At 35.0% G+C, this 15609-nt stretch overlaps 1 protein-coding gene across 1 annotated transcript; it reads left to right on the forward strand.

Annotated features, from left to right (window-relative positions):
* Positions 1–3867: 3867 nt before the first annotated feature.
* LOC129309373 (calnexin homolog) lies at positions 3868–7217 on the forward strand. The gene is made up of 6 exons (XM_054950937.1): positions 3868–4100; positions 4208–4277; positions 5194–6314; positions 6446–6517; positions 6602–6718; positions 6811–7217. Exons 1-6 carry the CDS (start codon positions 3996–3998, stop codon positions 6940–6942), a joined length of 1617 nt encoding a protein of 538 aa, XP_054806912.1. The 5' UTR covers positions 3868–3995; the 3' UTR covers positions 6943–7217.
* The last annotated feature ends 8392 nt before the right edge of the window (positions 7218–15609 follow it).

Here is a 15609-nt window from a genome sequence, read left to right on the forward strand (position 1 = left end):
GTAACTATACATGCCCCTTTATGATTCCAAGTCCCTTCAATTAGTTCAAATAACCGTTCAGCATTGGCCCTTTCTTTTTACAACAAAGTGGATCTTAGTGCTTTATAACCAGGAGGTTTAAAACCAGAAATATAATTGGTGGCAGTATATTGAAATGCACCAATAAAAGATGGGTTGTGTGCCAAATTGGAAGACAAGCCAGTCAAATAGAACATTCTAGCAATTTTAGCTGTTAAATTCTCTCTAGCTCCTTGTTGGAAAGATCTTTTTATTATGTTTTATTGCCCTCTTTTTTCCTTGATTATGTTCACTTTGAATAGGAGTAGCACCCCTTTGACATAAAGGGGACAAACTCAAGCTCTCAATTAGAGTTGGCAATGGCATTTGTTTTGATTTTGTTCAATTCTCAATCTCTTCTTAAGCTTTTTGCATTTCACTTAAATAGCTATCATCAACTTTTAGACATATATCAATACTCTTTTTCAGATATCCCTAACAAATGAAATTTAATTCTAGAATAAGAGCCATTATATCAGTTATTACAATAGTTACATTTCCACATTCTACTCCCACCTTCTCTTTCATTTTCTTGAGGTACTAAAATCATATAAGCCCACAAAAGAGTACTCTCTATCTGACTTTCATTACTAGATTGAAATTGAGAATTCACACTTCTTGAACTTTACCAAGTGTAGAATTAAAAGTCATTACAGATTTAATTTATATTAAAAAATTGTAAACAATTTTTATCAATTTTAATATTAGAGAGTTAATAAAAATTTAAAACAAATTAATGTTTAACTAAGCAAAATAGTCCATCAAAATAAAAAAAATTAAATCAATAACTCAACAAATTAAATCAGCTAATGAGTCAAGAGCTTAAAACATATTTTTTAATAGCCAGTCAGTTAGCATTCACTTCAGATTTCAACCTGGTCCAACCCTTTTCATATCCTTATTAACTCCATTGCTCATATTCTCACCTAATCCCTCCCCCTCACCGTTAATTAATCTGATCCAACCTCTCTTCCTGACTTCATCCTCCCATCGCCTTCCTCTCCATCTTTCTACTGCTAGCAGCTTCTTCATTCCATGTCTCATTTTCTTATAATTAATATTCGGCAATACCTAGAAGTCCAAAATAATCACAGGCTTGGAGAAGAAGATTTACTTACCTCAAATGAGGCAAAGCAACAAAATCAGAGTGAAGCGAAGCACCGTGAGTCATGATTGAAGCGAGTAGCTCGGACCTCAGAGTGAAGACAGAGCTTAGACCCATGATTGAAGAAGTGCCAGAGTGATTCAAACAGAGCTCATGAGTCTGGAGATTGAAGAAGGACGACGAGGGAGAGATAGAGTGAAGCTAAAGGGGAAAGGCTCGACTCGATTGGTTCTGCGAATTAGGGCATCTAATTTTTGGAAATGAGAAAAAAAATGCCAAAACGTTGAGTTTCAGATACCGCTTGTCTCCGCTTATCTCAGCTCGTGTCCCCCTAAAACTACGAAATTCGATGCGCCACTTTCACATCCTGAACATGTGTCCGTGTTGAATAGGTATCAGACACGAACAAGGCAGGATATTGCACATGTCCGTGCTTTTGAGATTCTCACCTGAAGTCGAGTGAGTGGCAATTTTTTTTAAACCATTTGACTTTACTTGTTTAGTTTTCATTGTTGATAATTTAAAGAATTTTTTATTTGTTTCAAGTATTTCATTTTAATGAATCTCACAATTTTTTAAAAGGTTAAATCATGCAGCTTTTTTTGGGGGAAAAACTTGTGATATACATAATTTTGTTATCTTCAAAACTTGGTAGTTAATATATAATAATGAATTTCCATGCGCTTTCAAATTTATAGGAATGGTATTTATTTATCATTAGCTGTCCCTTCGACCTCGATAAAATTGGAACGATTTATTTATCATTAGTTGATTTGTGATTTTGCTAGCAGTGCAATGCACGAACAATAATAAGTAGTTTTAATTATTAATCACTTTTTAAATAGGTTAGGTTAGGTGTATATAATTCTTCTAAGTTTAAGCATAATTTTTTTTTTTGCCAGCATAAGTTTAAGCATAGATAACTCTTAAAATATTATACTTTTATGTATATAACATGTTATTACTAATATAATCAAAGTTAAAAACCAATCAAGTTGACATGAGAGGTAAGGTCTTTTTTTCCTTAAACAAATAATTGCAGGTTTACTTTTAAATTTTTTGCCTTGATTTTTTTTTCGAGGGTAAACAAGATGGGCAAAGCTGGATGTGCAATACCTATTGGGGTGAAAGCACAACTTTTGTTAAGAAAGTAGGGGTGTTCACGAGACGGGACGAGATCGGGACACCCCTATCCTGTGTCTCGTTTCAAAAAAAGATCAGGACTGAATTTTGATCCTGTGTTTCATCCTGTCCCGAAAGTCATCCCATCTTATTAAAAGTAGGGACGGGACTGAGACAAGATCGAGATGTCTTGCCATCCTGATAAATGAAATAATATCAAAAAAACTAAATAATAATATTCATTAAAATTTTAAATCATATAATTTATTAAGTTTAAAATTAAAACAACACAAGTACATAACTAACAATAATTTAAAATCAATAATTTAAAATCAATTATTGAATTATATATATCACAACTACACATTATAATAACAAATACAAGTGATTTTTATGCTATAAGATTAGCTACAACAGGCAAGTCAAATACAACATCAAATCATTGTTCTTCTACTTTAGTGAAGATGTACTAAGCTAATTACTCTTTTAAAAATAAAGCAAGAAATATGTTATAAATAAAGTTATTAAATAGATAGATATAAGAATAAATTATATTAATATAATTAATATATTATAAAAAAAGATATCGCCATGTTTATTCCATGCCATTAAAATTATGAATATAAAAAACTTTAGTTTTAAATAAGAACTACAAGTATTAAAATTATAATTGATATAAGTATAAATTATATTAATATAATTAATATATTTAAAATAAAAAATAATATAAACAATATTCGGGACGGGACGAGACGTCCTGATAATAATCCCATATCTCATCCCGTCTCGAACCCCTTTCATGTTCCATCTCGTAAAGTCCTGTTCCGATTATTTTCGGGTTGGGACAAGACCCGTCCCGATATAATTAGGACGATATTGGGCCAATCGGGACGGGTCCGGACTAAACACCCTTATAAGAAGGGTTGTGTTTAGTGGAAAATATCATTCTCTTACAATATAATAAATTAATATTTGAATTTTCACTGAAAAATACATCCACATTTAATGTCTAGTTGTGTCACAAATATAATTGTTTCTAATAAAAAAAATACATATGTCCAATTAAAAATGCACAACTTTTCAAGCCATGAGCATAGGGACAAATTGGGAGAATTATATTAAAGTTTTACATAAAAAAATTAATTGTTATAAAGTATTTTAATAATTATTTTTAATTTAGTTATTGATAAATTTTATAATAATTAATTTTTCAATGTAAAATTTGATTGTAATTCCTCCAAAAAAAAAAAATAGAGGCGGCATTCTGTCCAAGTCTTCCAGGCCGAAAAGAGAGTCCAAGTTTTGACAATCACGTTCACCCACGTATAATGAATGCCTAATTATTGTGAGTGATAATATACGGGTCCATGGGCCTTACAGGGAGCCCATTCAAATCCTCTAAGTGCGGAACATAAATTAAAAGTGATGGAAAATATCCAAGGCTTCATATGCAAAGGGCAGTGATCATTGTGATGACGTGTCAAGTTTCTATTGGATAATGTCACGTGGCATGTAAAACCATTGGCTATGACAGCGCGAACTGAGTCTCACTGAGATCTATAAAGTAGAACAGACCGGTAGTACCCTAATGCCTTCATCTTCGAAGTTTGAATTCTAGATCTCTTCCCTTATTAGCACACAGAAAGAGTTTTATCGTAGTTTAGGGTTCCGCTGTAAGTTTACAGTGAAGTAGACGGGGAAATTGAGAGCGATGGGAGAACGGAAACGGATCCCTATGGGGCTCGTTATGATGCTCCTGCTATTTGTTTGCTCTTCTGTTCAGTTACTTTCTGCTTCCGATGATAACGACGATGCGGTAACTGGAGCTCAACTTTATAGTTTCTTTTTTATTTTTCAATCTTTTGAACTTGATCTATTATTCTGAAAGTCTAATTAATGGATTTTTCGTTTAACGTGGTTTAGATTTTCTACGAGTCATTTGATGAGACTTTTGAAGGCCGTTGGATTGTGTCGGAGAAGGAGGAATACAATGGTACGTATCTTCCATCGCTTGCTTTTTTCTAAGTACACCGATTTTTCTTTTGTGGTCGTACGAGGATTGTTGTTAATGTCATCCCAGGCCAAAACATTGCCATCCATTCATAAGGGATGTAATCCGTTTTCAAATCTATTATTCTACATGTTTATTTGATATTGATAACTTACTTTTTCGTAGTTGAAACAAGCTAGGTACGCAACTCGGATCATTGTTTAGTGATATAATACTCATTCAAGTGGTGGTTTAAATTTTAAAATAATTTATCATCCAATTCAGTCTTGTGCCACTAAGTTCGAATCCGAAATACTGTGGAAGTTTGCTGCTGGGTCTTAAGTGTTTGCTTAGAAAATGTTTATAAGGGCAACAGGTCAAAAGCTTTTTCTTGGATACATGTTTTAAATGAAAACGAATGGAAAGTTTCTTAACCTGTGAATTAAAAAAGTTCAGTGTTTAATCTAGAGCTGTATTATTGGGAAAAAGTACGTTTGCTAATGCTGAGGATTTGTTGTGAACCTATGTCGAAGGATGAATTTGTCTGATTAGTATGTTTCAATTATTATACATACGTGAAACAAAAATGTAAATTAATCTTACGGGCTTGATTGCTAGCTCAATAATTGAGAAGGGAAACATTTATGATTTTATTACAAACTAATCTCTCGGTAATTATCATTAGAGTTGCACTTGTGTTCCAAAGGTCCAACCAGCCATTCTATACTGGAATGGGTATATCTCGGAAATTTGTTGGTCTGCTATTTTTTTTTCTTTTATAAATTGTGCTGTGTTATGTTAGGATGCTGTTTTAAGGACTTGTAATCGGATATTGGTTTGGCTAAGTTAATGGCTCTTTGTTTGATTCACCCAATATGGAAATTTATCTTGATTTATATTTCGGGTTTAAAACTTTTAGGTGTCTGGAAGCATTCTGTGAGTGAGGGCCATGAAGATTATGGACTTCTCGTTAGCGAGCAAGCAAGGAAATATGCTATTGTAAAAGAGCTTGACAAGGCTGTGAGTCTCAAGGACGGAACAGTTGCCCTTCAGTTTGAGGCTCGTTTGCAGAATGGCCTTGAATGTGGTGGCGCATATCTCAAGTATCTTCGACCTCAGGAGGCTGGATGGACACCAAAGGGATTTGACAATGAATCTCCTTATTCTATAATGTTCGGTCCTGATAGGTGTGGGGCCACAAACAAGGTTCACTTCATTTTCAAGCACAAGAACCCCAAAAGTGGGGAATATGTCGAACACCATCTCAAGTTTCCCCCTTCTGTCCCATCCGACAAACTAACTCATGTCTACACTGCTGTATTCAAGCCTGACAATCAGTTACAAATTCTGATTGATGGGGAGGAAAAGAAAACGGCTAATTTCTTGTCTTCTGAGGACTTTGAGCCTCCACTTATCCCACCAAAAACTATCCCTGATCCTGAAGACAAGAAACCTGAGGACTGGGATGAGAGAGCTAAGATTCCTGACCCTAATGCAGTTAAGCCAGATGACTGGGATGAGGATGCACCCATGGAAATTGAAGATGAAGAAGCTGAGAAACCTGAAGGGTGGTTGGACGATGAGCCTGAAGAGATCGATGATCCGGAAGCCACTAAACCAGAAGATTGGGATGATGAGGAGGATGGTGAATGGGAGGCGCCAAAGATTGATAACCCTAAGTGTGAAGAGGCTCCTGGATGTGGCGAGTGGAAGAGGCCAATGAAGAGGAACCCAGCTTATAAAGGAAAATGGCACGCCCCTCTTATTGATAACCCCAATTACAAGGGTATATGGAAGCCGAGGGAAATTCCAAATCCTGATTTCTTTGAACTCGAAAAACCTGATTTTGATCCTATTGCTGCAATTGGCATTGAAATCTGGACTATGCAAGATGGCATTCTGTTCGACAACATTTTGATAGCAGACGATGACAAGGTTGCAGAGTCATATCGTGAGACTACATGGAAGCCTAAGTTTAATGCTGAGAAGGAGAAACAGAAGGCCGAAGAGTCGACTGGCAGTGATAGTTCAGGCTTCCAGGTAAACAGCATTTGAAAATTTTAACTTCATTTCTCTCTGTTCTTCTTCTGACCATCACCCCGTTTCTCTCTTTTTCTAGCACCCTCTTTTACGTTCATTCTTACGCATGGAAATTAACTTTTACGTTGCAGAAGAAGATATTCGATCTCTTGTACAAGATTGCAGACATTCCCTTCTTAAGTTCTCACAAGTCTAAGATATATGTAAGTAAAAAAGAAAAACTAGTGTCCATCCATTCGGTACAGTTCTCAGATTAAAATTTGTCTCAACTCTATTCTTCTCTGCAGGAAATCATTGAAAAGGGAGAAAAGCAACCAAATGTGACTGTCGGAGTTCTTGTCGCCGTGGTCGCGGTCTTCTTGACAGTTGTCTTCAAGATCCTATTTGGCGGGAAGAAGAAGCCTGTGAGTTGTGGAACTCCTTTGTCTCTTTTGTGTGTAGGTTTAGTTTAAAAATAAGGTCATTCCTCTGATGAGCCATTTCCTTTTTAATGTAGGCAAAGGCAAAGAAGACGAGTGGCGAACCCACTGAATCGTCGAATGAGCAAAGCAGTGAAGTGAAGGAGGAGAACGAAGAGAAGGAGGAAACATCTGGGGCTCCACGCAGGAGAACAAAGAGAGATGATTGAAATGACTGAATCAGTGATCCCATATCAGCATAACATAAATTTTGAGCTGGGTTGGGTGTTTGGTCCACATTCAGTTGCGCCTTTTCGTTATTATTATGCACAGGGAGAGTAAATCAGACATTCTATTAGGCTTGCTGGTCTTTTTCCTTTCTTTTTTTTTCTTTGTTTTGTTTTGTTCTGGAGAATTGAGTATTTGAGTTACTTGACACTGTACACTTTATTTTCTCTAATGTTTCCAGGTAGAATGGAATATGTGGCATCATTCGCATTGTTAATTTGTCATGCGAAATGGTCTTTTTCTCCTTCTTTGATTGTTTTCGGAGACCTTTATACGCAAGGCTGGGTAGCCTTCGATTTCCGTCGCGGCTCCTTTTGAAGATGAAAAATTGCTAATATCTCTTTTGTTTCCTCGTTTGAAAAAATCTTGAATATTCATGAGAAAAATTTATTTTAATTATATCATTTTAAGATTAAAATATTTTTCGTTAATCTTACAGTCGTTGTTCTGAATTATTATGCGCAAGAGGGGATATTGTTTACGAAGGGCCAAGGTTTCTTGTATACTGACAACCGTATGAGAGGTGAATGAGTTAATGATTTCGTGTTGATTGTGTGGTTCACGATGCAACCATTGATAATCTTGAAATTGAAACTATGATTATAGAAGTTCAGTGCAGGATTCTTTTGAATCATGATGCAACGTGGTTTTTTCCCACCACGGTTCTTCCTGTGACTTTGTATTAAAAATGAGTTGCCGAGATAAATTTAAAGTAGTGTGTTTTTTAATAGTTAATGTTGGTTGTTACTTTGAAAGGAGATTTTTGAATGAGAAACACTTTTGAATATGTTAATTATTAAAAAGGATACAAGTTTTATTTAACACTACACAGCTACTACAACTCTATACACCCCGCGCGCATGCATACAGCTGCTCTAACATTAACATATTTGATCTTTCTATTAAAAAAAAAAAAAAACCTACCGCAGCAGTAACAACCCTTTTCTACATGGATTGCATGACCATATTGTTATAAAAATTTGTCCAATCTCACATGAATAATAGCCCTTCACAGCGAATTAAATATTTCTTTATTATAAATTATAAATATTTAAACTGCATGTCATGTGTAATTTGATTCATTCATAGGAAGATATGGAAAAAAAATATTTGGACTTGGTTTCTCCATTTTCTCCTTAATGCCACTACTACAAATTTGAAACATTTTGATTAAATTTTAATAATATAAATTAATCTGTACTTTTAAAAATTATTAAATCTAAATTGTCATTTAATCTAACAGTTCATATTTTTAGAGTTTCCTTTGTTGCAATGAAGGGAAATCAACTCCACAATATTTTTTATTAAGTTAGTTACCCTCAATTTGGGTCGAAACAAATTTGGGCTATTCGGGCATCTAAAGGTGAAAAAGAATTAAAAAAAGGTTGTTAATGTCACATGTTGTAGTGTGAGGGACATCCGTTGCAGTGCATAGAGGCAATCAAAGTGAACTCGGCCTCATGTGTTGCAGGCTATGTGCACTACAGCGTATGATCAAAATTATACTTAAATCAATTCATGTCTATTCAAAAAATCAAAAGAGAGAAGAGGGAAGAACAAAGAGCACACCCATTGCTCTATTAGGGCATGAACTTCAGGATCATTGATAATATTTTGCAACTTCCTAACATACAAGGTAAGTACATTTTAACTTCCTCATCCCTTTCCTTCCATTTTCATGAAAGGTTAAAGTTAGGGTTTGAGTTAGGAAAGTGATTTTTAGTCCCTATGAGCTATGGATCTGAACCCATTAGCTAATATATATATATAATAAGGTTTGTTTAGAGTACTTATATCTCACATTTATGGTTTTATGAGTTGTTGGTTATTGAAGACTATTAATATCTAAAAATGGTAATAAATATGGTTGTTAGGGTTGTGTTGAAGCCATTAATATTGGTTTAATGGCTCATTTATGTCAATGTGGGTCATTGAAATTTAATAAGCACAATGGATATGAATGAGAGTGGGTTTGTGATTTTGGCAAAAAGGAGAATGTGAAGTTATAATGTTAGAAATTACTCGAAAAGGGGATATTGATTAATGTTCTTATGTTTAGTTGTAGATTACTTAATTTTGGCACTATTCAAGCTAATTTGAAAGCTTGGAAAGTTGTGTTTTGAGCGATAAACCTTTGACATTTTAAATATTTGAGATAACAGGAGGGAAGATCTAGTTTGTGTAGTTGTATGTTAATTAATTATTTGTTAAATGAGATTGCTTAGAACTTGTTGGGTGTTTGAAAACTCTTTGATGCAAATTTTAGCTATGTGATGATTATGTATGTGAAATTGTGCTGAGTTGTTGGAATAATAATATTCATATTTATTCATATGACTAATGATGATGACTTGAAAACATGATATTATGAAAATGAAAAATATGATATATTTAACATGTGGAGTATGTTGGAGAGAGAAAATTGTGTGAATATTATATGAGCTTATGAATTGTGTTAAAATAACATATTAAGTGTCAATATGTGCATAATATGATCATTGACAAGAGTTTTGCCAAGGGAGAGGAATAAATTGATAAATTCACGTGATAATGGAAGCTTACTATTGGAATTAGAAGCTTGCTCGGTATTGGCCATTGGAATTGAAAGGTAACCAATGTCCTATGGTTGACTTAAAATTGTCCCATTTACTCTTTAAGGAACTTGAACCTAACTAGCCTCGACTATTTCATAAAGGGGGCTAGATTAAGAGTACAATACCCCATAATTGTTAATATTGGGGGAAACTATATTACCCAAATGAGTGAGTTAACCTTGGTCCGGTAGCTCCTTATAAGTGAATGGTTAAGTTAGTTTGAGTTGTGGATGTAATCACTTAATAGTTATCGGTTTTATGTCGGAAGTATCAGAGAGTATAAAGTTGGCATCAATCATGCATTTATGATTTCAGCCACATAGATGTTATTATTGTGGTTCGGTATGTCTTTAAAGGACTCATAGTTGTTATTTTTGTGATCCCAAAATGTATAATTGTGATGTATCAAATGATATTTATTGTGTAAGATTCTAAGTTTTCTCAGTAGTAATTATCAGTATTTTCAAAGGTAATTTAGTCAATTTAGATAAATTATTATTTAGCAAGGTTTATGGAAACTAATATAATTTTTGGATTCTTAGACAACCTTAAAAAAGAGTTAGGTCGAGGTTCAAGCGGGCCATGACATAGAAGGAAGTGTAAAATTTCGTGGGGCTTTCTGTGCTATGTGCCACAGCGGGCATGACGACACGCCATGACGCATGCACAAAATTAGCACTTATTAATTCGCGAAAATAGATCGAAAACAGAAGAGATAAAGAGAGAAATCGAGAGAGCAATGGAGAAAAGCTTTTGGTCTGTTAGGGCACAATCTCTAGGCTACTTTGAGGGCATTTAGAGCTTGAATCACTATTGGATAAGTTGTACATTCCCTCTTCTCCCTCTTTTATGCAAAAATCTGAACATTTAGAGTAATGGGGGCCTGGATTTCAGTTCTCTTGGGTTTAGATTGAACCCATTAGTTTATTTAAGATCTTGGAGAGTTAAATCAAACTTCTAACCTTAAGTTTATGAGTTTTGTGGTGATTGAAAATTTTTGATAAGGGTTTGGACGAACCCTAAGTATAATTTAAAGATTTTAAGATAATGTGGGATGTTGATCAATGAAGTTGGTGTGTTAGAATATTTAATAGGATGGTTAGAGTATATGAAAATGGTTGGTACTGTTAGAAAAGAAATTTGGGTATTTTAAGCATTTAGAACCCAGTGAATTCGAAATTATCCGAAATGACAATTGACGATTGTCACTTATTGACATAGATTGAGCTTTGCTCGTGCCATATTGTGCATATAGAACGTGTAGAGCTAATGTAGAAGTAATTTTAAATGATAAAGTTGTAGTTTTGAAGAGTTTCGTACATAATTTGACATTGTAAATTATTTTTGCATGAAAAAATATTTTGTAAATGGTTAATATTTTTAATTGAAATGTATATACTATTTATATAAGTACGATGTGAAAATGTGATGAAAAGTAGTGGAAATTGTGAAGGAGAATAATCACAGGGGGTGGGAGTTTACCTGAGATATGTGGGAATTTGTGTGTGGAGATATATAAGTGAAAAATCCATATGATCGGGTTGATATCATGGGACATCCGGTGCAGCATTATATGAAACTGTTACCATGAAATATCCGAGCAGTCTGGCAACTTCCTAGTACACATTAGGGTGCGGTTAGGAGTCAACAATGCCTCTATCATAAGTGTGTGAAGAGGAAAAAAACCATAGTTCGTAGATGGGGTTATATTACCTTTGGCCGGATATTTCTACCACCGAAAGTGTGCTCAGGTCAACAAGTGGTTGAACCAGGAAAGCCCATGGTTTCATGTCGGGGAGCATTGGAGGTTTGATGATTAGATGATCATGCTAGTGTAAAACCATTTTTATTGAGAAAATATACGCTTATCTCGTAATTATGGTATGCTTGTTATCACTATAGTTTTGATACTTTTTCATGATTATTTGTGGTAATAAACATTTGATGAGCTATATTGGTTATTGAGATGTTTATCTCATCCCATGGTTATATTTTACAGGTGAAGGCTCCAGTAAGGGCAAGGGAAAGGAAGGGGTATTTGAAGAGTGAGGAGCATCATTGTATAACTCTTCCCTTTTCTCTTTTTGTGTATTGTAACGAATATTGTCACAAAATATTGCCAACTTAGGAACATGACATTATTTGGATGTCACTTATATAAATTTATGATAAGTATGTATATGAGTATATCTTGGTCCAAGAATGATGTTATCGATTAATTGTATGCTTGGCCAAATTGCTTACAAGTGATATATATATATATATATACATGTTTCAAGTGTTTTGAGTGTCAAAATGATCAATTAATTGATGTGTTGAATTTTGTCCATCCCGTTGAGTTATTGTCTAATAGGAGTTTGATGGTCATTTTAAACGTGATTGCTTAATTGTGTGATATGAATGGATTGTTATGTGGTGTGTGGTCTATTTGAGGTGGTCAAAATGTTTCTGGGGTTAATGGCATTGTGTATTATGAGTTGGACACCATAGTATATATTTTATTGTGAAAACAAATCATTTTGAATTTGGGTGTTCATCTATTAAAAGAATGATTGTTTGAGTGTGAGATTGGTGCCATTAGCTAGAGGGCTCAAGGAGTTTCATGTGGACACTTGAACCGCTCAAATTGAATGTTGGATGGCGAAACAGTGCGCTCCAAAATTTTAAACAAAGTTCATGATAACAATCTGCTATCATAACAGCAGGTGTGTGTCGTGGCGTATGATTGTTGCGCCGCAGCCAAGAGGCCTGTAAGGGATTCATCCCTCTGTGCCATTCACCATACGCGGGCACGGCCTACGCCACGACGAACAAACTAGATTAGGGCTAGAAGGCTTATTTTAGTCTGTTTCAAAGTGAATTGATTTTCATACTTCCGTATTTGCTCTTAACTGATGTTTAACTATGGTTTGAGCTCAAACAATATATTAAAAAGGATTTTCTTGCGATTTCAATATTTTAACTAATCATCTTTAAACCCTTAAGTTGTGGTAATTTCTTTTGATGATTTTATTTAATCCAAGTTATCATAACGATTGTGTGAGTGTTATCCTGATAATGTTAAGGTGAACATTACAATTAGGTATTAGTTTTAAGTATTTCGAGACCGATATGTCTGGTTGTTGTGTTGGATGGTTTTGCTTGTTGCATTTATGTCTAGAAGTTGACACACACACACACACACACACACACACACACATTTTCATTACACTTACCTTCCCTTTGCATAGTTCTTTCATTTAATGCTTACTCTTCATGTGGTTACTTCCATTATTAGGAGGAGAGAGAGGATGGCAAGAAGAAGAACCGCCAGGATGGCTATAGGTGGTCACCCATCTACTACAGATGTGGTACCAGAGACCAATGAGCTACTACCAGAGAATCATATTCCGATTGGTCAGAACTAAGAATAATTGAGGGATGAGCTGCAAGGTAATGAGGCTTTGTTATTGGAGATCAGGAATTTGATGCAAGAGATACGTAATTCAGTGCAGGACAAGGTGCACCAAGGAATGATAGGGCAAGAGGAATAGTAAAACAATTGAGAATGAAGAGATGTATGAGCAAGAAGATAAAGTATATGAAGAGAGCACACCCAAGCAATCTGGAGTTATAGGTGGCAATGATTCATAGAATTTCATGGATCGAGCATGGAAGAGTTTTTCATGATTTCATCCGTCTACCTTTGATGGAACAATGAAGGAGGGCGAAGTTGAAGAGTGGATTAAAAAAATTAAGACAATATTTGAAGTGGTGCCATACTCAGAGGAGCAAAAGGTGACTTTGGCCTCAGTGTTGCTTGTAAAAGAGGCTAAACATTAGTAAAAGTCGGTGAGACTAATAGGTGGAGTCAAGTGGACATGGGATGAGTTCAAAGTGAGGTTTTTCAACTTTTACTTCCTAGTGGCCTTTAGAGCAGAAAAAGAGGCTGAGTTCCATGAATTTAAGCAAGGGAATCTTGATGAAGAAGCTTTCATCACCAAGTTTAATTAATTATTGAAGTACTCTACCTACCTTATAACGAATGATGACTCAAAATAGAAGGCTGAGAGGCTACTTGAGAAGATGAGGCCTAAGTACCGACAACGGTTGGCTTTGTTTGAGATCACATATTATGGTGAGATGTGCAATAAGCTAAGAATAGCTGTGAGAAGGTGCAGAGACTTATAAGAGAAGGGATAGTTAAGGCAGATTCTCACAATCACTTGGCCTTACTGGTAGAGTTAACAAGATATCTGGTTTTAGCTCCGGTAGTTTTGGGAGCTTTGGGAAGAAGAAGACCTTTCAAAGGGGATCATAGTCTCAAGGTTCCTTCCAAAGGAGTAGTGGACTAAGGAATAGTGCCAGTGGTGCACATCCATCTGAGCAGGCTTTCACAATGCCTATGCCTATTCCTAGTACAGCCAGAACCCCTCAGTACTCAAAGTGTGAAAGATATCATGTGGGACAAAGAAATGAAACACATAAAAGTTCATCCCGGGCGCTGTCAAATGATAGCAAAATTGCTATCAAATTCATGCAATGCATCACAGCGCATGACACAAAGGCATATACTTCGTAGCACACCTGGAGCAAGCCATGATACATGTGCTACTTTTTACACAATTCACTATTTCATGGTTTATATGCAAATGTTTGATTCTTCCTTTGATTTTCATGCTTCCGCATATGTTTAAACTTTGATTTGTGAATATTTGGAAGTTAAAGGGAGTGCTTTACATTATGAAAACTTGAAATACCCATTAAAGTAATTTTGCAAACTTGATAATCTAGATTGAAGTTAATCTCTTGATTACCTTGATTTTGAAAGTTAATGGTGTTTTAGTAAGGGCAACCTTACGAGGAGAACTTACTAAAAATTCCCGAACCATTATCTACTTTTAGTTTGTGCTTTGAGTGTCTATTCCCTCTTAAAAGTCTTTCTCACCACCATTCTCTCTCTGCATTGACTTGTTCTTTTCATTTACTCTCACCCCTCGAAGAAGCTCTCACTCTTGAATTGAAGGCAATGGCTTTGACTATGAGGATAGATCTCGATAGCAACCTCTTAGATTGAAGGCAATAGCTCCATTGCCTCAACATCAAACATAATTCTAAGCCAAAGGCCTCATCAAGATGGCAGATCTAATTTATAGAAGAAAAAAGAGAAGAGGACAAAGGGGAAAGTGGTTTGGTTGGATGGGATCAATCGAAGAAGAGGACAAAGAAAAAGGTTGGCGAAGATGAGAAAGGGGGAAGGGGATTTGGTTTGATTGGAGAAGAGAAGAAAGGAGAAAGCCAGTGATCAAGACAAGGAAAAGGAAAGGGGGCCTATCTAGTTCGGTCGAGGAAGGAGAAGTGAAGAAGATGATCTTGTTCCATGGAAGACAAAGGGGATATGGGTTTGGTTTTTTCTTTAATTTTTAATTTTATACAATTTGCCATGTTGTCTACCAAATTGAAATTAAAGATCAAACTAACAGTAAACAGATCAAAGTTAACCATAGGGCAACATTGTTTTAAAAAATATTGGGGCGAAATTGCACCAAAAAAAAAAAAAAACTCAAGGATATAAGGTGTGCTTAGGTGAAAACTTTTAGGGCAAATTTGTACTTTAAGCTTTTTTTTATATTAAGAGTTTTTATAATTTTAATATTTATACATTTAACATAATGGGATAATTATTTTTATTTTTTTTCAAAAGATATATACTGCCACCACTGTATCAGGCAGGTCGTCACTGATTGCAACCTTCTATGAATTTTTAATGTTATGTTTACAAGAATGCCTTTCATAAAGTAATAGCCATTAGACTCTCCATTTTCTAATAAAAAATAATTGATCCTATTGAGAGCAAAATAGAAAATGTAAAATACTTTAAAGACACCCAGTTATTTCTCAAGATGTGCCCCTAACTTCACTTATTGCTTATTCGGGGAGTAAGTAATATCTAAAAGTTTGACATATTTTCTGGAGGAGTTAACACAAATGCAAGTAAAGGCTGACAGTGGGAAAAGGGATTTTTGTAATTAAGAA

The sequence above is a fragment of the Prosopis cineraria genome, unplaced genomic scaffold (assembly GCF_029017545.1).
Source record: "Prosopis cineraria cultivar Desert tree isolate PC_DT_omini unplaced genomic scaffold, ASM2901754v1 PC4, whole genome shotgun sequence".
Classification (NCBI taxonomy): Eukaryota; Viridiplantae; Streptophyta; class Magnoliopsida; order Fabales; family Fabaceae; genus Prosopis; species Prosopis cineraria.

Bases quoted from the DNA above. Each gene is read 5' to 3' on its own strand.
- LOC129309373 (XM_054950937.1), top strand. From the start codon at position 3,996: ATGGGAGAACGGAAACGGATCCCTATGGGGCTCGTTATGATGCTCCTG. The intron at 4,101-4,207 runs GTAACTGGAGCT...AACGTGGTTTAG, and splicing joins CCGATGATAACGACGATGCG to ATTTTCTACGAGTCATTTGA. The intron at 6,518-6,601 runs GTAAGTAAAAAA...TCTTCTCTGCAG, and splicing joins CTCACAAGTCTAAGATATAT to GAAATCATTGAAAAGGGAGA.